Source organism: Gasterosteus aculeatus, chromosome 5 (assembly GCF_964276395.1).
Source record: "Gasterosteus aculeatus chromosome 5, fGasAcu3.hap1.1, whole genome shotgun sequence".
NCBI classification, from domain to species: domain Eukaryota; kingdom Metazoa; phylum Chordata; class Actinopteri; order Perciformes; family Gasterosteidae; genus Gasterosteus; species Gasterosteus aculeatus.
In genome coordinates, this window is record NC_135692.1 from 15,123,737 (window position 1) to 15,146,829 (window position 23,093).

General features: G+C 47.0%; 3 protein-coding genes across 57 annotated transcripts in view; all 3 read left to right on the top strand.

Moving 5' to 3' along the window:
- Positions 1-4,099, top strand: mfsd1l (major facilitator superfamily domain containing 1-like). 2 transcript variants are annotated; one of them, XR_005712317.2, is made up of 13 exons: positions 1-854; positions 1,361-1,461; positions 1,595-1,704; positions 1,781-1,836; positions 1,922-2,065; positions 2,149-2,307; positions 2,394-2,509; positions 2,610-2,710; positions 2,803-2,960; positions 3,028-3,165; positions 3,278-3,417; positions 3,504-3,615; positions 3,708-4,099. XR_005712317.2 is itself a non-coding variant. In XM_040177532.2 (13 exons), exons 1-13 carry the CDS (start codon positions 710-712, stop codon positions 3,846-3,848), a joined length of 1,575 nt encoding a protein of 524 aa, XP_040033466.2. In that variant the 5' UTR covers positions 1-709; the 3' UTR covers positions 3,849-4,099. The 2 variants fall into 2 exon arrangements, 1 of the variants encoding a protein (XP_040033466.2); XM_040177532.2 differs by having other exon boundaries at positions 2,803-2,914.
- A 773-nt stretch (positions 4,100-4,872) lies between these two features.
- LOC120819814 (actin-binding LIM protein 1) lies at positions 4,873-16,129 on the top strand. 33 transcript variants are annotated; one of them, XM_078103757.1, is made up of 21 exons: positions 4,995-5,429; positions 7,705-7,848; positions 8,841-9,024; positions 9,116-9,225; positions 9,555-9,681; positions 9,813-9,906; positions 9,995-10,082; positions 10,164-10,222; positions 10,374-10,430; positions 10,983-11,060; positions 11,780-11,947; positions 12,345-12,374; positions 12,447-12,576; positions 12,736-12,825; positions 13,469-13,555; positions 13,699-13,763; positions 13,932-13,971; positions 14,086-14,215; positions 14,427-14,501; positions 14,907-14,987; positions 15,176-16,129. In XM_078103757.1, exons 1-18 carry the CDS (start codon positions 5,111-5,113, stop codon positions 14,121-14,123), a joined length of 1,908 nt encoding a protein of 635 aa, XP_077959883.1. In that variant the 5' UTR covers positions 4,995-5,110; the 3' UTR covers positions 14,124-14,215; positions 14,427-14,501; positions 14,907-14,987; positions 15,176-16,129. The 33 variants fall into 33 exon arrangements, with proteins under 33 accessions (XP_077959896.1, XP_077959900.1, XP_077959901.1 ...); XM_078103760.1 differs by having other exon boundaries at positions 4,996-5,429; positions 13,469-13,516; XM_078103758.1 differs by lacking the exon at positions 14,427-14,501 and having other exon boundaries at positions 4,994-5,429.
- A 1,346-nt stretch (positions 16,130-17,475) lies between these two features.
- The window catches only part of LOC120819812 (uncharacterized), a 44,567-nt gene continuing 38,949 nt past the window's right edge, over positions 17,476-23,093 (top strand). For 9 of the 22 annotated variants that reach the window (XM_078103730.1, XM_078103731.1, XM_078103725.1 and 6 more), the window contains exons 1-2: positions 17,491-18,356; positions 20,242-20,319. In XM_078103730.1, coding sequence (XP_077959856.1) covers positions 18,237-18,356; positions 20,242-20,319 — 198 coding nt within the window. In that variant the 5' untranslated portion in view covers positions 17,491-18,236. Of the gene's footprint in view, positions 18,357-20,241; positions 20,320-23,093 lie in introns of all 22 variants that reach the window. The other 13 variants (XM_078103741.1, XM_078103727.1, XM_078103733.1 and 10 more) reach the window with 4 other exon arrangements.

Consider the following 23,093-nt stretch of genomic DNA (forward strand, 5'->3'; position numbering starts at 1 on the left):
TTCATGTAATATTCTACTGTCAATTCCATGCACATCAGGAAACATTTAATTACCAAAATATGCCAAACATACAAGGAATTTGTCTTGGCGGTTAGTGCGCGACAGTAGACAGACAAGACAGCAGTGCACAAGTAATAAAATAAAGTAAAATGAAATGCTAATGCAATGAGTTAGTAGAATAAGGCTATGGGTTAGTATAAAATATATATAATAAAGAAATCTATACATAACATATATATAATATATATATAACATATATATAAAATACACATTTTCCAATTCATATACATTGATCTTTGTTAAATTGGAATTTAACTTAAATTATGTTGCAATGATTAAAAAAACACAATTTAAAATCTGTTAAGGCCATTCAAAGCATTGTTTAAACAAAACAGTTTTATGAAACACATTTTACGTTAATGGCAAAATTGAGAGGGTGTATCTTTTATTTATCGAAAAACAATGATGTTCTCATTTTGTGAATTTTGACTAAAACGGCATTCCATATTTGTCAAGACATTTAACAGCACATTAATTTTAACATTTAACTTTTATTCGCTCTTGAATGTTTTCTGTGGGAAATACAACACGTGTGTTGTTCCCCAATAAAGTTTTGAACGGGTGAAAAAAGGGCGGGCGGGAAGCATCGAGTTGAGAGCCGATTTCCAAACACCCCGCCGCGTCATCGCGCCTCGCCGTGTCCATCCACATGGCTGTAAGATCTGCGGTGAGCGGACCAGCAGCTGCTCGTGTAAACAACGCCGAGGGACGGGATCGGGAAGTGTCCTCTCTCTCCAGCCGCCGTCCTGTTTGTCCCCGTCGTCTGTCCACCATGACGCAACCGGCCGAGAAAGGTACGTGCTGTTGTCCGCGGAACGACTCTGGTCATCATATCCAGCATTGGGCCCCTTTGTGGTCTCAACAAATGGGCTCCTGAAGGGCCCGCTCAGCTGAGTGTCGGTCATGTGACCCGATGGGACGTTTCTGCAAAACCTGCAGAAACGAGCTGCGCTTTTTCTCGTTAACTTCTTTCTCTGAAACAGCTGTTTGGGGTTTTTTTGCCCATTGAAATGAATGGATCCCTTTTCATTAGTGTACTTTAACGTTTCAGATTGAAGCATTCTAGATCATTTATAGTTTAAAAAGAGATGAAGATGAGATTTTGCGTCTTCCCTTCACGTATTTTCTGGTTTGGACTAAATTCTGCGGATAAATTGAAGGAAAATCTGACTGAACATGCTGCTATTGGTGCACGCGTCACCGAACGCGTCGAGTGTCTGTCTCTGTCTCTCTCTTCCGGCTCTCGAATGAAGGTTACTCTCCAGGAGAAACAACCATTCTGCTGTGTTGTTCCCCACAGTTTATTACCGCTTTCTGGTGCTGTTCTTCAACTGCCTGCTGACATTCGGCTCTTATTTCTGCTTCGACATCCCCAGTGTGTTGCAGGATCAGTTCCAGGGGGTGAGTGGGAGGTCGAAAACCACCTTAAAGACACCGTCAGAATCAAGTTATCTCACTTTTGAGTAGGTCTGTGTCATCGGCCTGTGGCTATTTAGACCATAACCTAAATCCCCGGCTTCCCTTCGCCTTGCAGAACCTGACGTGCTCCAATGCGACGGTAGTCAACGGCACGGTGGACTGCGTGCTGGGACTGGGGATGAACCCCGAGCAGTACAACCTTCTTTACGCCATCTACGCTTGGACGTGAGTGCTGGACGCGGAGGCCCGGACAATGGCTGATCAGAACGGTGCTAAAGCTTCTCTGTTATCTTATCAACAGGAATGCGGTGGTGGTCATCATGGCGGGGTTCCTGATCGACAAGTTGGGAAACCGCTGTAAGTCCACAAAGAAGACGTGCGAATCGGTCCGGCTGATTGTAACGTGCGATCGATGGCTCGACCTTTTGTGCTTCCTCTGCAGTCGGAGTGTTTCTGTTCTCCTTTCTGTGCGTTTTGGGCTCGTCGCTGTTCGCTCTGGGTTCCCACTTCAAAGGAACCCCTTACCTGCTGCCGCTGATGCTCACGGGGCGACTGCTGTTCGGCTCGGGCAACGGATCTCTGACCAGTGAGGCGCCGCCACCCCCAAAGTCTCTTACGTGCCGTCGTCGACTCGGATGGCGCGCCCACTAACCGCTCTCCTCCCATCAGTCGTTCAGAACCGCATCACGGCCTTCTGGTTCAAAGGGAAGGAGCTGGCCTTGGCGTTCGGCCTGACCCTGGCCTTCTCTCGACTGGGTTCGGTCCTGAACTTCTTCCTCACCCAGAAGTTTGAAGAAAAGCACGGCATGCAGTGGACGCTCTGGGGTGGTAGGTGGTTAATAAAAAAGGGCCACGGCGTGAGTACGCCAGGGGAAAAGGTTGAACTAACGGCGTTCCCACGCGATCCGTACCAGGTGCCGTTCTGTGCGTGCTGGGCTTTGTGTCCGCCGTTGTCGTCAGTGCCCTGGACAAGATCGGCATGAGGCAGCTGGGTCTGGATGGCGCCATCCGAGAGGAGTCCCGCAAAGTGGTACGAACTGTACCTTTAAAAAAAAAAAAAAAAAAAAAAAAAAGCTGTTTGAATATACATTTAATTGTTTGTGTGTGTGTGTGTGTGTGTGTGTGTATAGAGGATTCAGGATGTGAAGCTCCTGTCGCTAAGATACTGGCTGCTGGTTCTCACCATCATGTTCTTCTACAACGGCATCTTCCCCTTCATCGCCGATGCCAGGTAGACCCGCCTGCACGCGACCAAGTTCATAAACACGTAAAACTACGTTTCTCACGTCCGGCCGTCTTTTTTTTCTTCTTTCTTCCGTCCAGTAAGTTCATTCAGGATAAATACGACGGCTACAGCCAGAAGGAGGCGGCGTACGTCGCCGGCGCGGTTTACGACAGCTCCCTGGTCCTGTCCGCCTGCGTGGGCATTCTCATTGTAAGCATCTGCAACTTACAGCCGTATCTGAACCCAAAGTTCAAAGGTCAGTATTGAGGAGGTAAGGTTGGTGTGAGACGCCCCCCCTCTCTCGTGGTGTTTTTTTTTTCCAGGACTACGTGGGGCTGCGGGGCGCGTTCGCACTGGCATGTGCCCTCCTCACGCTGCCGGTGTTCGGACTGCTGGCCTTCACCTTCGTGGCTCCTCTGGTCTCCACCATCTGGCTCGGGGTCACCTACTCCTTCGCTGCTGTGAGTTTGCGCCGAAGCCGTCCTCTTTCTCTACTGGAGCCCTTCGGGGCGGGGAAATGAAAAGGGAAGCGCGACGGCGCTCCATCTTCATTGGAACACATCTGTATTCCAGGCCAGCATGTGGCCGTCCATCCCCCTCGTGGTGCCCCAGGCGACCCTGGGAACCGCCATGGGCCTGGCCACCTCCTTACAGATGGTTGGAATCGGGTTGTCGAATCTCGTCGTCGGGCAGATCTTGGGCAGCAAGTCTAGGTGAGTGAAATGCTTCAGATGAGGATCGAATGCTGAATGTTGGATCTTTACTCACCTCCAATTGTTCCTCCACTTTCCCCGGGCAGTGAAACCAAGATCCCGCTGTGGCGCTGGCAAAGGATGATGATCTTCATGTTGGCCAACACCGTCAGCTGCATCGTCACCTCGGTGCTGCTCAACGTTGTCGACCACCGACAGGTCAGACGTCGCTCGGCCTGCGCGCGGCGCTTTACACGCGTGTCCGCTGACTGCAGCGCAGTGTGTTTAGGTGACGTCCTGTTTCTCTGCAGGGCGGCCTCCTGAACAAGTCGACCAAGAGGTCGCGCCAGGCGGAGGAGGACCCCGACAGAGAGCCGCTCCACCCGGCAGAGGAAGAGCACCGCGAGGATGAGGAGGACCGGGCGGCCAGATCTCCTTCCATCAACTCCTAAGAAGAAGTTGTTTCAATTTTTTTTTTTAATTGAGTTCAGATATTTGTCTTTTTAAAAATGCATTTTTCATACCGTTCGAATGGAACTTAATTCATTGTACATCTCTCTGACCCCATTACCTCTACATTCTGTGTCTGCGGTGTCCACTGCAGGAAATAGAGCAGTTCAATCAAACTGAATCATCCGTATAAAATGTGGAAATTGTGTGTGGGTTGCTTTTTAAAAAATGATTTCATACTGAAACAGTGAAACATTTGAACCTCCTGTTTGTTTATTGTTGGAGGTTTCATAATGTACGTGAAGAAGGGGCTTTGCTATTGAATGAATACATAAAAAGCTCTTGTGCATGGATCAGTGTGTGTAGCACCCTGCAGCCAGCAGATAGAGCTCTTAGCACATCTGTTACGATGGATATGGCCGATGCTCCTGCAGTAAGCGTGACATTATAAAATGTTTTGGGTGTACACCAAATATCCTTGCTGTGACCTTTAAGTAATCAAACATTCATTCAATTGCTCTTTTTTTATTGCATGAAAATAGAAAACAAGCTCCAACTAAAGTAAAAAGCAGCAGAACTGACAAATCCTCTAAAAATGATACAGACTGGGACTGTTTAATAGTGGGTGAGCTTAGTTTTATTAGTCAATTCCTACGGGTGAACTCGTCTACTCCCGTCAGCAAAAGGTTTGCAATATTTCAATGTTTTATAGACATTTTGCCTCCTACATCTTTAAGCCACTTTTTGTGACAGAGTCACAAAGTAAAAAGTTTTTGGTATTGAGCTTTGATTCAGAGCAGATTAAAGCAGAGATAAATAAAAGCAATCACATGTGCACTATTTGCAGTAGGAGGGTCAGCAAAGGTTCACGTATGAAGTACTTTGCGTCCATCATTGTTTTCAGTCCTAATCCAAAAGATGGAGACGCGCATTAAATGAAATCAAAAGGTTGCCGCGCGCGTAACTGGATGATACAATAGAGCTCGTAATCTTCTTAACCGGATTACCGGAGCGATGTGATCCCATGTGACGACGAGCAGAAGTCACTGGAAAGGAAGCGAGCAGGTTACCTCCTCTGTTTACCACCGAGATAAACCCTAAAAATATACCTCACCTAATCTCCTTAAGGGGCGTGCGATAGGAGTTAGTCCTCTCTCAGCCGGCTCCCGGTCGGCCAGTCGGTCTCAGAGGTCGACCCGACCCCTCGCCGCTGCGTTCAGACGAGAAAGGGCTTCGCGCCGACGCCTCCATCCGGGTCCGCTTTATGGTTTCTCAGTTGGCGTCCGTCTGCAGCCTGAACACGCGCGGCCCGAAGCCTTCCAGCGCTCCGGGCATGTCGGGCCTGCTCAACCTCAGCAGCCTGGGGAGGATCTGCGGCTCCGGCAACAGCAACGAAATGGTGGTTTTGGACCGGGTCAAGAGGAAGAACTCGGTCAGGCGCATGTCCATCATCGAGGACGGGGAAATCGCAGAGATTCTCTACCTCATCCCTAAACAGTCCATGATGGAGCAGCTGCCCTTCATCAACCCCGACGACTACGTCCTGTGTGAGAAGTTGGACGGGATACCTCCGGAGATGTCCGGTAAAGAACCGTCCAGATGCTTGTGTGCTTCTCACGGGGATCTCGATAACTTGTCTTTACAGTCTGCAATATGGCGAGAACTTCTTTTTTATTTCCGTCAGGGAAAAAGGGTGAACACGGATTAGATTTAACATCTTCTGTCTGCTTTGTTCTTATTTAATAACGACACGTGACTTAAGAAGTCAGAAAAATACCACTTAATGTGATCATTTAATGATCTGTACCGAGTCCCATCATAGACACACAAGTAGTACGAAGTGCAGCTTCAGAAGCACATTGCCACTCCCACAGCCCACGCGCACACACACACACACACACACACACACACACACACACACACACTCCCTCTGTGTGTATTTGGACCACCCCCTTTCCCCCTGAACCAGCAGCCCACTTAGCTCGTCTCCTCAGTGGGATCCAGTGAGCAGATGAGCCGACACCAGCGGCCATGAAAGAGGAAGGTAGACGTTTTCAAGTGTGTGTGTGTGTGTGTGTGTGTGTTTGTTTGTGTGTGTGTGTGCTTTCTGTTTACCTTCAAGAGCTTAGGAGTTGTTTGCGACTCGTGATGCCGTCGTTTGAGTGATTTAAAGGTCAAAACCAATTGTGACGTTGTCCAAACTGCTCTGGCGGGTTGCGTCATACTTCTGCTTGTTATTCGTTCGTGTTTAACACCGTGTTGTTTTCACCACACAAACAATGATGGTTGCCAAGTGAGGTAAAGTGCAACGCCAGCTGTTAAAGGGTTAAAACCAGCAAGGGGTGCAAAGCGATACCTCTGAATTTCTTTGGGATTATTCTACTTTACAGAATCATTAACACACAAATGGTAGAATGAGCAAATAGTTCATGTACACGCTGATATCATTCAAAGGGTGACGTCGTGTTATGGCTAATACTTAAGTCCTAGAATGAGGTATATTTACATTTAAATAGATATTTTTATATGTGGAGATACTGCGTTGGGTGATTAACTGCCCGTCTCAGGTTTCTCACCGTTCGCTCTCTTTCTAAATCTACCATTCGCTAATACTTCACACCGTCTCAGCTTCACGTCCTGACAAAGATCAAGAAAGAGCACTGAAAGTACACTTTCACCACACAAATATGTACCACACATTGTCTATATATCGTGGTTTATAACCTGTGCGTGTTCTCCATCAACCCAAACGAAACGTTTTGTCCCTCCCATCTGTCATTAACAAATACCTGAGGCCTTCTTGCACAAAGGCTAGTTCGGCTGATCAGGGTGATGAGATATTGATTAATAATCTTTGTCACCATCGCTTTCCAGCAGCTGTGGACGTCCTCGGTCCCGTCGGCACCACATAACGTGCGTCTTCCCAACCAGACCATCGTTACCAGAGAGCTTCATATTGACCTTTTTTTGGAGGCATGGTCCCTTAATCTAGTTGGTTGCTTCATGCTTGTTGCCGTAGTAACTAATCTCTGCTGTCGTGGGGCAGATCCGGGGCCACATACCAACGCGCTTGACTCGATTTCCTCCGTATTCACGAGGCTGAGCTGGGAAACTTTTCCCAACATTCCAACCTTCTGCTGTTAGTGTGGGGGAATCAAAACGCGTACACACACACACACACACACACACACACACACACACACACACACACACACACACACACACACACACACACACACACACACACACACACACGCACACACGCACACACACCTGGTTATCTCTGACAGGAGTGCACATGAAGCTAAGGAGAGGTGAAGCTCGCTCGTTCATCTATTTGTGTGTCTGCACGTCGCCGCCGGCGACATTCTTTCCCCCTCCCTCCTCTGCTGATCACGTTGGGGTCCTGTGGACGGGGGTCAGATTGTGGGGACGTCCACGGCTCCTGCTGCTAATTCGAACGTGCAAGAGGCCGAAGTAGAAGGAACAAACGTCTCGCCGCGTATGCTAAGTTTAGCGTGCTACGTAACCGTGTTCCATGTTTAACAGTCTAGTGGAGGAGCAGCTAACACGCTTAGAGACCCGTGATGGAATGTAACAAAGTACATTTACTATGATGAGTGCTTTTTCTCGTATATTTGAATGACTTATACTTGGTTTAATACTTCATTAAAAGATGTGAGTAACCTTCTTTTGTAACTTTAGTTTGAAAATAAGACATTAAAACTAGCAGATCGATGGCAGTGTGCAAACAGTACTACATGCTGCTCCAGGACTGTCGCTTCATTAAATTCCTAAAGGCAAATAAATCCTTTGTCAAAGACGCAGCTGATTCCTGTGTTCCTCCCTCCGGTGCAGGGCTCCATGACCTGGACGGCTCCCAGCCGTGTTCCCCCGGGGGGAAGCGTGTCATCCGGTGCTTTAGATGTGGGGAGCCGTGCAAGGGTCAGGCGCTGCGTGTGCAGAACAGCCACTTCCACGTAAAGTGCTTCACCTGCAAAGGTGAGTGGCACCGTCAGCGGTGGACGTCAGTTGTTTTAATCTGAGAGGGAATTCGCTGCTCGTTCGTTCAGTCAGTCAAATTCAATTTATTACAAAATATTCTGCGTCGGCTGACCGGCTGTTGTGAGGCGGCCTTTTCTCCAGAGGAAAACACATTTCCCCCAGCAGGCCATTGTCCCCGCTAATCGGAACGGGCACAAGAGACAAAGAGACTCAGAGAACAGGGGCCTCCAGTGTTTTAAACGGTGGGAAGACCTGGAACTCCGAGTGCCGTGTGGGCTTCAGTGAACCTTCAAAAAAATCCAATTCAACAACTCGCACAGTGGAAAATAAATTGTCATTTTAATTGAGTTTAAAATGATTTGGAGAAACTTGTGAGTCATTTATTTAAACAATCTCGGCGGAATTTCTGTTGAACACGGGCGTGTTCTATAATTGTTATTATTGACTTAAAATGAGCATTTTCTAAAAATAAAACCCCCGTGTGCTGCGAGTGTGTCGCACTCGGACGGGAATAGAGCAGCACGGATCCGTCCTTGGCGTCTTTGCCGTTTGTCCTTTGCATTCTGTCGAGGCTCAGAGAGACGACGTTGTGTTGTGTGATATCAAATGACTGAACGAGCCGGAAGGAAACAATATAAAAACACTGCAGAAACCGATGGAATAAATAGGATTCATCTCCTTGATGGATTAATCGTTTAAAGAAATACAGCATGAAGTCACAAATACTTTTCCAATGCTTAAAAAAACCCCAAAAATGTAAAACACAATGTTAGCAAATTACACAAGTTGATGAAGGAGAAAAACTTTGGCTTTTATTCTTTCAAATTAATAATTGATGATGATTATTGACCAGTAATCAATTGCAAATAAAAGCAAATTCCTGAAAACATCCTTTTTTAACAACGTGCTAAAAATAATACAGATTAATAAAAATAATACAACAGATGTTGTATGTGTGTGTGTGTGTGTGTGTGTGTGCGTGCGTGCAGAGTGCGGCTGCGACCTGGCTCACAGTGGCTTCTTCATGAGGACCGGGGACTACCTCTGCCCGCTGGACTTCCAGAGGCTCCACGGCACGCTCTGCAGCAGCTGCGGGGACTTTGTGGAGGGCGCGGTGGTCACGGTCCTGGGGAAGACCTACCACCCGGCCTGCTTCGTGTGCTCCGTCTGCAAGTGAGCACAAGTACCGCCGTGGGAATTTGGAGGCCGAAATGCCGGTGGCTTTTCCGCCCACCAAAGAATCGTCTCTTTCTCTTTTTCGCAGAGAGCCTTTTCCTGCCGGGGATTGTGTGACCTTCAGCGGAAAGGACTGCCTCTGCCAGCGCTGCGTCCGACCCCCGTCTCCCACCCCCCACGACGTCAGCTGGTCCGGCAGTGAGTGTTTCATCTGGACATCTAATCCAAGCGTTCACATCAAAACTATGTACTAATGAAGCTTTAGAATTGCCTCTGCGATCATCGGACGGTGGATGTTGCCTTTAAAGTCCTGTCTCTCTGCCGGGAACCCCCCGGACCAATAACTCGTCTCCATCTCAGCGTGACCTCGTCCAACAGGACAGCGATCAATAGAGGACTCAGACTCATGAAGCCTCGGGATTAGCAGGATATTTTAGTGCAGAAAGAGGCCTATTTATAGCGAGAATGTACACCAACGACCCGTATGGATGCAGAATGTTGTTGAACGTGTGTGTGTGTGTTCTTAGACTGCTCGGGCTGCGGGAGAGACATCAAGAACGGCCAGGCTCTGGTGGCGCTCGGAGGCCAGTGGCACCTCGGCTGCTTCAAGTGTAAAGCCTGCAGGAGAATGCTGAGCGGAGAGTACATCAGCAAGTAAATACGTCATTTCTTTGTCTGCCGACCCTCGATTCACCGTTTGTTTGCATTGATGAAGAAATGTCAGGATTAGAAACGACGTTGGCACCTTGCACATCTGCTTTAATATCAAACTTGTGACCTTCCAGGGATGGCTTTCCATACTGCGAGAGGGACTACCAGATCCAATTTGGGGTTCAGTGTGAAGCATGTCAGAAGTTTATAACTGGGAAAGTCCTCGAGGTGAGAAATCTCTGCTTATAGTCAAGCGTGTACTGCTGATCGAAAGTTCCTAATCTGACCCTTTGGCCTTTCTCCTCTCCTGCTGCAGGCGGGGGAGAGAAACTATCACCCCAGCTGTGCCAGATGCAGCCGATGTGACAAAATGTTCACGGAGGGCGAAGACATGTACGTGCAAGGTCAGTGGCCGAGGCTCGCAGTGAAAACGCCCTCTTACGCGCTGTGGTTTCCTCTTTGCGATAACGCCGCTGCCCCTGCAGGGTCGACGGTTTGGCACCCGGACTGCAGAGACGGCAGCAGAGCGGAGGACGGCTTCGTGGTACGTTAACGCCCGAGTCGTGTGACGTGCATGCAATTAAATGAGTCTCAGAAAGAACACGCAACCGTAAGATTTCTACCGTGTCACAAAATCAACCGTATAACCTCTCAAAACAGCCGTGATGTGGTTGACACGTTCTCTTCCATCCCAGGTCAACAGGCCAAAAACAGCAGGTCTCGATTTCTTTTTCCCGCATCATAAACTCAAGGTTAATATTGGAAGCGCACGTGCCGGTTGCGCTGATGATTTTCCTAGAACGAGCGGGCTGCCGTCTCACTGTTTGAGATTAACCGCACTCGCTTTGCTCTCCTGGATGGCCAATTACATCTCCAGACGTGCGGCTTCAAGGGAGCGCACAGAAGACACTTTTGATACAGAAATAACTTCAATCCTTGTTCGAGGGCCTCGGTAAAAGGAGCTTTTATTTTGGAGGGCACCTGTAATGCATACATAAAAGTTAGTCTGGACATGTGAGGTTTCACACCTTTGCTAAATTGCATCACGCGTCGTCCACTTGTGCTGACAGCCACCATTGTGTGACGATTGTCCCATCTGAAGACAAATCAGGCTCTTATCATTATTAATTACTGATGGTTTCAATCTTGTTAAACTAATTACAACACGGACTTATTAACATAAACTGCATGACCGCCTGTTTAAATCTTAGTGTTTTCTCTTGATTTTTCGTAGCCTCCGATGAGTCAGACTAACAGACCCCCCCCCCGCCCCCTCCCCCACACACACTTCTGCCTCTTTTTAGCCCACGACATCCTCGTCTGAAAGCTCCTTCTCCAGGCCCGGCTCGTGCACTCCGGGGAGTCCTGGTCGGACCATCTGTGTAAGTTCTAGTAAAAACGTCTGCTTCCACATGTTGTACAATCCACCGTGGCTTGATTTCATTTACATCTAATTGATCCTTTATTTGTACAGGGGAACCGCATGGACTGAGTGTCTGTCATGATCTTGATTTTTTTAAACAAAAATATTTAAAAAAATAAAACTAGAATTTTAAAATCAAATATACATTTCTACACCATATCTTTTCAACTGGACCTTGACTGATTGGAACTAGTTTTTATCTTGTGAGGAAACAAAAGCATTTCAAAAGGTGGTTGAATGAACCTTTCAGTTGTCTCAAATCAACCACATTGATCCAGAATCTTGATTTATTGGCTTGCTCTATTTTAATTCCCTGGCAATCCAGTTTCAAATTTGATTCTAAACGCGTTCCAATGCTTATTATTTCCTCCATGTAGTCTATTGTGATTATTGTGAGGAATGAACTTTAACCCCATAGAAACATCTGGGAAGATTTGAGCCAAAAACAATTCGAGAAAAAGAAAATGGGTAAATATCAAAACAAGATTTAACGTTAATCCGTCCACCTTTTGTGCAAAAGTCTTTAACTTCAACGGCTCGTCTTCTGACCAAGTGTGGTTGCGGGATTAAAGTTTAAATCCTCCCTAAAATCATGTCTTAGGTAACCTCTGACCTTTGACCTGTCGTGACCCCTCCCGTCTTCTCCTTCTGTGTCCCTCCTCCCTGTCCTGGTCACAGGCAAAAGTAGATAATGAGATCTTTGATTACCGAGAATTAGCAGCCATTCCCAGAGTCAAGGCTATATTCGATATAGAGCATCCCGATATGATGTCCTATGAGTCTGTGGACTCCTCCTCTACTTTGGACAAGAAAGGCGTCAGACCGGAGCGGCGGGGCCCTGCACAGGTAACTTGGTTCGGTGCTCACAGGTGTTGCTGCTGACTTGTTTGTGTGTGTGTGTGCTGTTCGCTCCCCGTTTGTTGTTGTGTTGATGGATCAAACACCGTGTGCTATGTGGTTCTTCCCTCGAACAGAGCGACTTCAGAGCGTGTCTGCATGCACAGTTACTAAGAATAACCGGCTACAGGGGCCTTCCTGATCAAATCCTTTTGTTTCCTATTTACCCGTCTGTCTTCATGTGAAAAACACGTGACTCTTCAGTCAGAGATTTAAAGATTACACCAATTGTAAATCCCTTTAAACGTTTTTAATGACGTGGTTTTCCTTGTATGTATTTCTTGTAAGTATGTTTTGTTTCTGCTTCATACGTTTTTTCTTTTTTCTTCTTCTGTTCATGATTTAGTCACCAGGAAATGCGTCTGAAACCACCGAGGTGAATACATTTACTTTACTAAATGTGTTTTGTGCGTTCAACACTGGCTCTGAGTCTTCTTTCTTCTTTAAGGAGGGTTTTGAAGTCAAACATTTCACGCCAACACCCAGAAGACCTGCGTCCTCTGGGGATCACGGGACACGCAATCGCCACAACTACACGCCAAATCTGTCCAGATCCCCTCAACACTTCCACCGGCCCGGTAAGAGGAACTAAACTAGAATCACCTCAATCACTCACCTCCTGTAAATGCAACAACCTTCCCCTTGCTCCCCCCTTTTCCCCTCTGTTTTACCTCTTCTCCTCGTCTCCTTTACCTCCACAACCCCTCGCTCCCCTTCTGTGGTGGAATAACAAACAGGAGTGACGCGTTCTTCCTCTTTATTATCTGGCAACAAAGACACACGCATCACTTCCCCTTTATGTCACCACTCCCCCCCCCATAACAAAGGTAAGAGGCTCTTCTCCCCCCCACTGGGGGTCACTCATGCACCCTTTCACCCACGTGCGTGTATCTGCTTTAAGTTGGCATTTATATGACACTTCATTGGTAGGAATGTCGAGGCCTAGTGGCCAAAGACTCTTTTATATTAGACATTGTGGAATAAACAACACCCTATATGCTTAATTCAGATAATACACAGATGTCCTTTCCCATTTTGCATATCTGACATGAGCCTAGTTTTTGGTTCTAATTCTAACTCCGAAGGAAATAATCCTTGATATAAATATAGATCAAAGAAGGTATTTGCAGATTTGAGTGATTAAATAAATAATTATTCCTGCTCTCTGCTTCTCTCACATGTTGCTCTGTTCCCGTGCTTATTTATAGCAGTGCTGCGGTTGTTCTAAAGCCTTTTCATCATGTGTGGCTGAGATGTGAGTGGCATGTGGGCGGAAACAACTACACGTAATTCATTTTTACTGCACTTTTTACTTTATCAGAGAAGACGTCCTCTAACCCCAAAAGACAATAAATTCAAATGCACAAGTTTGAAACATTAAAAGGGAAAGAGGCGAAACGTATTGTTTTGTCCCTGCTGTGATATTTAAGAATGATTGTCTGCTGACGCGGCGTTCCTTTCTATTTACAGACGAAGGCTTCAACATGTACAGGAGGCCTCCGATTTATAAACAGCAAGGTGCGATATCATCAAGTTCATTGGGCCGTAGCTGCGAACGTAAGGCGGCGCCGAGGTGTCGGCGTTTTACAGAACAATTAGCGAAGGACTGAGAAGAGGAGCTTACGTTCTTCTCAGTAGGTGCGGTCTAATTCCGTCGCCTCGCGATGAGCTAATCCGTCTGCCGCTTCACTTTCCCGCAGATACACATTTCACCGCATCCCAAACGGCCTCTCTGCCCGGATACGGTCGCAACGGCCTCAATCCGGTACGACCGCCGCTCTCTGACACCCGCCGCTCTCTTTGCCGCTATTGTGTCCAAATGAGTCCATTCAGATTACAGCGGACGACTGAAGTGTTGCATGTTTGTATTCCTTTATGTTTGTTCCAACTGCTACTTGATGTCTCCTCTGTTTTCCATCCTCTCCTCATCCAGCCACCGTCAGCTGACCTCCCCCCCGGCGACGGATCCAGAGGTTGGTGCACGTCGGCAGCTTCGTCGCCCACATTGTTCAACACCACTTTACCAACTCGGTTAATAACTCGCTGTAAACTAATTAGCGTCGCCTGTTCTTTACTCCTTTCCTCAGAGTTTAAGGTATGTGGGGAGAGCTTTGAGTGGTCTTGAATCCTCCGATCCTACTTCCTTTCCTCGTTTGGTTAAGTGCGCTTCCAAAGGACCGGCCTCATCTCACTCCCTGCATGAGCCTGTTTTATGAAGTATGTATTTAACTGCTTCAGCCCAAAGTCGTAGTTACAGCTTGCAGTTGTCTCCATTGATGGACGCGTGACACCGTTTGCATAACTGACTGTTTGCATAACCGTGCACTTTCTAAAACACACCTTCTTGCAGTAAAACGTTTTTTTAGCCTTGACGTGATTAACGTAGCCGTGGCATTTCCCCAACGCACGTTTTTGCTTCATCCTGCAGCTCTTCTGCGATGGTCAGCATGCATTAGCACGAACGGACAGAGGAGTGTCGATGCCTAATTTGTTGGAACCAAAAGCAAGTACTTTTGTATATTCACATGTACTGGAGGAGAGTTTTTACTGCAAATACTTGTGATTCTTTGTACATATAAGCACACTTGGAAGGTTCCATGACAGATTGAAAATTATAACAACAGGTTTCCTTCATCATCGTCTGTTTAAAAAAAAAAAACGTATGTAAAAATAGTGTTTTTTTTCCCGGCTAACGGAGCCGATTGTTGTATTTTCCCTGAAGGCTGAAGCACTGGTTCTATAGAGCGCTGCTGTGCACGGATAACATGCATATTTGCACGGCACATGACACTCAAATGGCATTTTGTATCTGAATACCTCATTGAGTGCACGAAAGATTGTGTTAGAGTGCGACCTTCAATAATCATAAAGCGTTCTCAACCCGTCTTTTTCTCCTTGTTTTATGAAGCTCTACCCATATGAGCTCTTAGCTGTAAGTAGTAGAGGACGAGTGAAACTCCCCAGCGACGTTGACCGGACAAGACTTGAGGTACAGCAACGCGTGAGAAGAGCATCACAACCTACATGGACAAACCTTCTCGCAAATTTACATTTTTCTAACAAAACATCTTCACTCTAAACTGACAAAATGTTGAGATGAGAGCAAACCTCGTTTTTCTTCTTGATTTAAAAACAGACCCACAGAGTAACTTTATTCCTCCTCGCTTTCCTTTGCAGCGCCACCTTTCCCCGGGGTCGTTCTTTCAGATCTTCGGCATGGCCCTTCAACAATTTGACCTGCTTCCGCTGTGGAAACGTAACAATATGAAGAAGAGGGCAAATCTTTTCTAAATGCCACCCAATGCATTTCTTCATTACTAATACGCGGTACATGTCATTTTTTGCCCCTTGAGTTTTTTCTTTGCATTTGACACAAAAGTTTTATATTTTCTTGCTTATAAACTGGACGGATTTAGTTTAGTTTATGAAGACTTGTAATAATGTTTGAGATGTATAATACGTCGGCAGATATGAACACGAGAACTCAACTTGCTACATTATTGAAATGTCCAAAATAACTAGAGAGGGAGGGATACAGAACATGTGGTTAATGTCTCAACGTGTACGAAGAAGTATTTCCCTGCTCGCCTCCTGGAAATTAGGAAATGATTGACTGCAGAACACAGCGTTTGAGCGAGGTCACTATGTTTAAAGTCACTCATTCATGTCGGAAACGGCTGGACAGCGGTTTCAAATGATTCTATCCCAAGTGAAAACCTTTGGAGATCAGGATTATTAAGCTTTATGAAGCTTATTGAGCACAATGCGTCATGATACCCGACGTGTTTCAGTACATCAAATGTTAATATCTTGTCATCAATGTAATTCTGAGACATAATATGAAACAACTCAGTGTTGTCACTGTTACTTCACTGTTACTTACATGTTACATTATTTTATTTTATTTATTTAGGGGATTCACACTTTGTTGAACATAAAAATGAAAAGAACATTATTGAGAATGTTTATTCCACCAAATCAATGAAACGTGCTAAAGAGGGTTATTAAAGGAATAATTAGAAGGATTTTACTTTTTTTTTTCCTGATTTAAGTCATCAATCAATGTATAAGTCACCTTGACACTGCTCCCCCATCACACCAAATAAAATCTCCCTCCTACAATTTAAAAAAGGCCATGTCTTTTTATTGACACAATAAATCAGGTTGTATGTTTGCAACAAGGAGTATTTTTAGGTGAACCTGGCAGAATAATACTAGTTTTCAGATCACTAACTTGGAAAAGGACTATTAATAAAAAAAATACTTCAATGAATATCAGCCCCTCTTGATCTGCTTTTAATCGTGTCGATCTGTCAAAATCCAGAGACGCAAAGGGGTCCTAAAGGACAACCAGGGGACGATCAAAGCATTCAGTGTTTTGACATTTACCCGCTATCACAAAAATAAATATGGATTTTCTAGTGTGAGCAAAGCTTTGATAAGACAGCAAAGTGGTGATCCAACATGTTGCAAAACATGTCAACGTTCTATTAAAGGGACAACCTTGATTTACGCTCCATATTTTCACTTCCCAGTTCACTCGATTCCCTTCTACCTCACCTGGATTCACATTTGGTTTTGCTCTGACACGTTTTTTTTATATCATGGTTTTATTTCTTTTTCCGTCTCACAGTCAGATCTGTTGCCTATTTTAGGCCAACAGATGGTGCTCTGGAGCCTCCAACCGAAACACCTCTCGGGGACCCTTCTCCCTGTTTAAAATGAACATTTTACAGGCTTTGTCTAAGCTTGTATTGGGGAATTGTATTTCAGATGTTGTTTTTCTTAACTTGCATCGAACTAAATGTAATTTAATAATAGTCCTTGTGTAAAAAATGATTAATGATGTATTGAGTTGTTGTTCACCTGCTCTCATTTATTTAAAAGTAGGTCATAGTGTATTTGAACTTCAAATAATCAAGGTGTTATTATCATTAAAGTTATATGTAGTGTGTATCAAGTAACGTAATAAGATATTATTTTCATCTAAGGCAACGCCGTTTAGACTGTTACGGTTTAGTAATGTCACTTTTTAGTCGGTTGGATACTCTGAAATGTTTGGAGAAAATAACTTCCCCAGTTTTACTTTTTTTAATGGTCTACTGCCCTTTTATGGATTTTAAAGACTAACAACCTCCCCTCTCGACAAAAACATCAGCTAAAGAAACAATCTCTCTTCTGAATAAACGTGGTCTTTTCATTCGGAAGTGACAAATATTATCTCAGGCTAATTTGAACAACATCACAGCGGCACAGAGACGTTGTTATTTGTTATCACGGGCCCTTTAAAGCCCACCTAGCATGAGCGAGAGCACGGGAGATTTTAGAGACTTCCTATTGGTCGGTCCACACACGGCCCTGCGAAGTAGGCGTGCGTGATTGGCTGAGGCGGCCCGTCACTCACCGCTCCGCACTCTCTCCCCCCGAGCGGCACCTCCCCCTTGTAGGATTTCCACGCAACAAAAAAAAAAAAAAAAACATCCCCACACACACACACACACACACACACACACACACACACACATCAACCCGTAGACTTCGAACCGGAGCCAGCGGGGGGGAGAGAACGGTGCTACGGAGCACCGGACGCGAGGCTTCCAGCGGCGCGACGGCCGAGTCGATGGCGCTTGTTTCTAAAGTTGGACAACGGTGATCGCCCCCCCCCGGAGAGAGAGAGAGAGAGAGAGATCTAACGATCTAACGGCGATGAATGCGGTGTCACCCGCGAGGGAAGAGGACGGGGGGAGAGAGAGAGAGAGAGAGAGACGGAGTGGACTCGCCGTTCCGCACCCGATGGAGGCTGTCGGGACCCTCGCCGTGAGCCGGAGGCCCGGGACGTCACCTGCGAAACGTCGACACCGCGTCGGAGGGCGTCTTTAAAGGACGAGAGCTCGCGCGCGCGCGCGCACACCTGTCCGCTCCTGCGAGAAACTCACCTGAGAACTTCGTAGGAAAAAAAAAAAACCCAAAAAAGTTTGCAGGTCGGCGTTGGCCGCGGGAGGCGGTTCTCTCCCCCCCTCTTCCCCCCCCCCCCTTCCCGGACGAGATGCCAATCATAGGTGACACTTAACGGGAGGTTATTCTGCGCCTCAGGTAACCGGACAGGTGAACGAGCCACTGGTTCCTATCAGATGCACTTCAGGCTTCTCTCGGGGAAACGTGCGATGTTTCACCGGCTGTAAGTTGACGTTGATCTGTTTTTTTTTTGTTTTTGTTTTTTGCCTCATCAAGCGTCGTCATGTCACTCAAAGACAATTCATGTCGGAAATTTCAAGCCAACATTTTCAACAAAAGCAAATGCCAGAACTGCTTCAAGCCCAGAGAATCCCACCTGCTGAACGACGAAGACCTGAACCAGGTGAACCACACACACACACACACACACACACACACACACACACACACACACACACACACACACACACACACACACACACACACACACACACACATGCAGATTCCAATCAGACGCTGCATCATAGTACCTATATTACTGTCAAAGCGATAGTGAAAGAGTGTGTGAATGTCCCACGCAGAGCAAAGGTTGGGGCTTATTAGACATAATTATTTCCCAGCCCAAGGACGTATGTTGACCTCAATTCATGCACCCAGAACCTCCACCTGCCCCCGCTGGCTCGCGCCTTTTGAGGTTGCAGTCTGTGAAATCTTCATTTTGATTTGGCCCCTCGTGCTGCAACGCCTCCGCAGCGCTTCCTTCCTTCCTCCTGCTGCTGCTGCGTCCCATCGGCCGTGTTCACAAACCCAGACGTCCCGGCGAGTGGCTTGTAAACGGCGACATCGGGCCACCATCTGATGGTCGGTCGTCTCCGTGGCGACGGGCTCCCCTGGGTGAGATGTTTAAGGGAACCTCCGGCGCGTTGAAGTGAACGACGCCTCCCTTGGTCTTCTTGGTGGCCGACACCTCCTCTGCTGGGATGGAAATTGTCTCGCAGTTATTTGTTCTTCTCTGTGGAATTTCTGACCCACCGGCTATCGACCGTAGCCTTTGAACCCCCCCCCCCGGTGAAAGGTTGAACAGCAGTGGTCACAGGCCAGTCTTGTTCTTTGGAGTCGGACCACTAGAAGATACGGAGGAGATGCCGATGCTATTCCACCAAGAGCAGAGCCCCATTGGTGCAGTTTCACCTGTGGGGTTAAGAAGGCGGGGCCGGGGGGGCAGGGGGGCAGTGGGGCATCTCAAATGGCTTTGTTTATCGACAGAATCATTGAAGGGTAAAAATAATGGTCCAGATCCATCTCGACCGTTCGTCTCTCCCAGGAGGACTCGCCGTTTGTGCCGCTGTCGGATCATGTGAGGAAAGACGGGACACTCGGCCCAAGTTAGACTAAAGGGGGGGGGGGCTGGTGTCCCGATATTAGTGGGATTCCTCTCAACACTTCTTTCAACCTGCAGTCCCATTATCAAACATCTCCTCTAACAGGCCCGTCCTTCAAAAGTCAGGTAGTGTTCCCGGTCTGAAAGCGCTCGTCAATGTCAGAGGTCACAGCTGGGCCTCCGATGGGAACCCCCCGATATTCTACCAAACCACCGAGGAAAAGAGAAACGTCCTCTTTAGTGGGTTCTACCCATGAGATGACGTCGTGGCTGTAATCTAAGCCCGTGATCGGTGGGCACGGAGGTGCCAGGCGGCTTTGAACTATTGTGACTCCAGTCGTCGTTTTGGAAGTGAGGGCCGAGCGCAAACACATTTCGTAAAAAGGTAAAAAAGGTGGTGCGCTCTTGTGCACACAACCTTGCAGCGGCTGGGAAGCCGCTGAGCAAACAAGGGCCCGACTTTGCCGGTGTGGCAAAAGTTCAAGATCGCACCCGAGCGATTAAAGAGCGGCCGCAAAGGGCCCGACTCGCCTTCCTCAACGCGCGAGTTTGAATTGCAAATCTAGAACCACGAAGAGAGGGAAAAAAAAAAAAAACTCCCAGGCTCTGTGCTGCTTCTGTTTCTCATCCACGGTTTTTCTTGCTAACCTGTGCCTTTTGCTCCCCCCCCCCACACACACACACACCTCCACCCACTTAGAGGATCAGAGGGAAAATCATGTGTTCGGCCTTTTCCTTTTTTCTCCCCAGGGTGCTCTGGAACGCAGCCAGGCTGATGCACACCTTCCCCGCGTCGCGCTAAGCCGCGCGTCCTTGCGGTCCCGTGCGATACGGGGACACAATTTAGACGCAATGTGAATTAAAAAAAGGTGAACGTTAAAGTGCCCGCTGTGTTTTCCTTCTCCAGGCCAAGCCTATATACGGGGGCTGGTTGCTGCTGGCACCGGAGGGGACAAACTTTGACAACCCGCTGCACAGATCTCGGGTAAGTGGCTCCTTCGCCGGACTTCCGGTTCCTTGTGTTCGACACTTTTTTTTTTTCCGGTGAGACGGGTCAAGTTTAGCACATTCGAGCAGCGGCAAAGGCCCAGCGAGTCGAGGCGCGGGCTTCTCCTCTAATGTTCGTTTCCCGTGTGACGTCTGGGCAACCGGGAGGTCTGGTTATTGTGACTCCTCTGGCTTCCCGTGTGGGGGGGTTTGTTTGGGCCTTTTCTATCAGAAGAAGTCTTCCGCTCCCGCAAATAATGAGCCTAATATTGACTTTGTTTGACGAGTCCTGCTCCCCCGGCGCCGCGTAATGGGAGACTTGCTCCGTTTGCACGGCTCGCTTTATCAGCTCTTCCGATTATACTGCGGTGGAACGTCCCAGAGAGGAGTACAGAGAATGTGGGGGAGGAGAAGGAAAAGTCCCAGTTCTCACAGCCCCACTGATGGCTTCCATATGGGCCTTTTGGGGGGGGGCGGCACCTCTGGATCCTCCAACCCGACTGCTGTCAACAGGCCCGCTGCCGCTTTTGACATAATCGCCGGCGAGCCCTTGTGATCCGCTCTTCGCCGCCGGTGTATAATTGGTGGCTTTTAAGTGCCGGTGCGAGCAGGCCGGTCAGGTTCCGACTGACCGACAAACAAATAAGGGAGGGAGAAAAAAAAAAAAAAGAGCTGACTGATGGGATGAGTCATGTTTTCGGACCACTTTAGTCTGGCAGGGTGCCGGTCTGTGACCCCCGTAAGCCACATACGTAAAAGCTCTTTAACGGAGTGCAGCGGGCCTCTTAACGGCCACCAGGAAGCTGATCAGCACCCGGTTTTTTAAGCTCACAAAGCGCCTCTTAATATTTCATGGATGGGCCTCAGTGGGAATCGGAGCCGAGGGTATTTTAACCCCGAGACAAAACGGGGCATTAAGGCAGGAGTGTGGGGGGGGGGGGGCAGCGCAGCCACTCAGTCAAAGAGCTGTTAAGGTTTCGGAAGCTCTCGAGGGAGGACTCAATCCTCTGTTCTCGTCCCGGCCGGAAACGAGGACACGAATGAGTCAATTCGTTTAAATTCAAAAATCAAAAGTTATTTAATAACTGAACAACGTAATAGGGATTACAATTACAAAGTGAAATACTAAGCGAACAGTGGAATATTTCGCGAAATAGAGAATCCTCTGAGCAAGTCTGAAGTGACTTATCAACGCGGCTGCAGGAGAAGTTCTAACAGTCTTTTCCCCGCTTTGGTCCTTTGAAAACTCTTGAGGTGTGTCTTCTTTGGTGCATTTGAATGTCATTGGCCTCTTCTCCAAAGGGTCACCTCCTCCATTGTCCCTTCCACGTTGAGGTGTGAAGCTGCAGCTGTAACCTGAAACCTCTCTGTCCTAGCTGTCCCTCACACTCCAATGCACTCAATGCAGATAAAGTGGCTTTATGCCTCAATGAGTGAATTTAACAAAGCATACATTGTTTAAGTCTTCATCTTATAACTAGTACACTTTCATTACAACAACCCATCATTAATGATCACCGTTCATCACACTTCGTCATAAGATCTAAAACAGTTCATGCGGTTCAATTCTCAAGACATTTGCCTCAGTCGGCTGCCTTACATTAAGTTGTTCATTTATTACCTGACAGGAGAAAAAACTCCCAAAAAACCCTTTTTGGGGATAAAATTGGGAGAAATCCATAAAGAACGGCAATTGACATCCGTCCCCAGGTTTTAACATCACATTGTGACAGAATGTTAATGTGTACAGTGTTTATATGATTTAAATGACTATGAATTGTGTTTGATTCACATTGTATTCACTTCATCTAACATGTTAATGTAATAACTAATCTAACATCACACAAACTATAATTCTATCACTAAACATTATTACACGTACTATAATTCTATGACTAGGGGTGCACTTCTGGCTTAAATCCCTAACAATTCCCTCCTTGCTCACAGTTCACTGTGAGCATCTCTCAAAGGCAGAAAAATTATCATACAGTCACATCCGTCAACAGTGATTGTCCCTCATCATCTACTCGCTACCGATTTCCCTGTATACTAGTCTCACTAAACACAATATCGATCAATCCCTGCAGGAATCCAAGGATGCAGGAGATGCAGCTTCATCCGTAGTGGACTAGATCATGACTGTAACACAAGAAGGGTTAACGCAGACAGGAATGCACTTTTCCGTTGTGCTATGATACTGACAAACCCGTTGGTGAGAGGATTGTCGTCGCCTTAGTTGTCTGCCAGCTGCTGGTTCGAGCTGTCAGTCCAGCCAGTGCTTTGGACACCGATCCGTCAGACGCTGTATTATTGGGAATGAAAGTACAACAGGCAGATCCAAACATTCTACAGACTCCTCCCTTCTCTGCCAAGATCATGTCCAGTGCCATTCTATTTCGCCATGCCATCAAACTAGTCTTATCCAACTGCTCGTGGAGCCCTGTCTTGGCATCCCGGGTGAAATTTATGAATCGCTGCTGGTTGTAGTATATGTAATTAATCCAGTCTACATTTTTATTGTCACCCACCAGAAGAAAAAGGATTCTATGCCGCTCGCAATTTGATTCCTGGCTTTAAACTCATTAGGCACCCCTCTGGGCACCCCAATGGCATCTAAGTACACATGACTATCAAATGAGCCCGTAGGACTAGCGGATCTCTTCGCTCTCCTGGCGACGTGAGGATGTGGTGTAATCAAGTCTTGAAATGTGGTCTCCTTTACTGGAAAGACATAGAATGGCATGATAAGCTGCACTAATGCACAAGTACCCG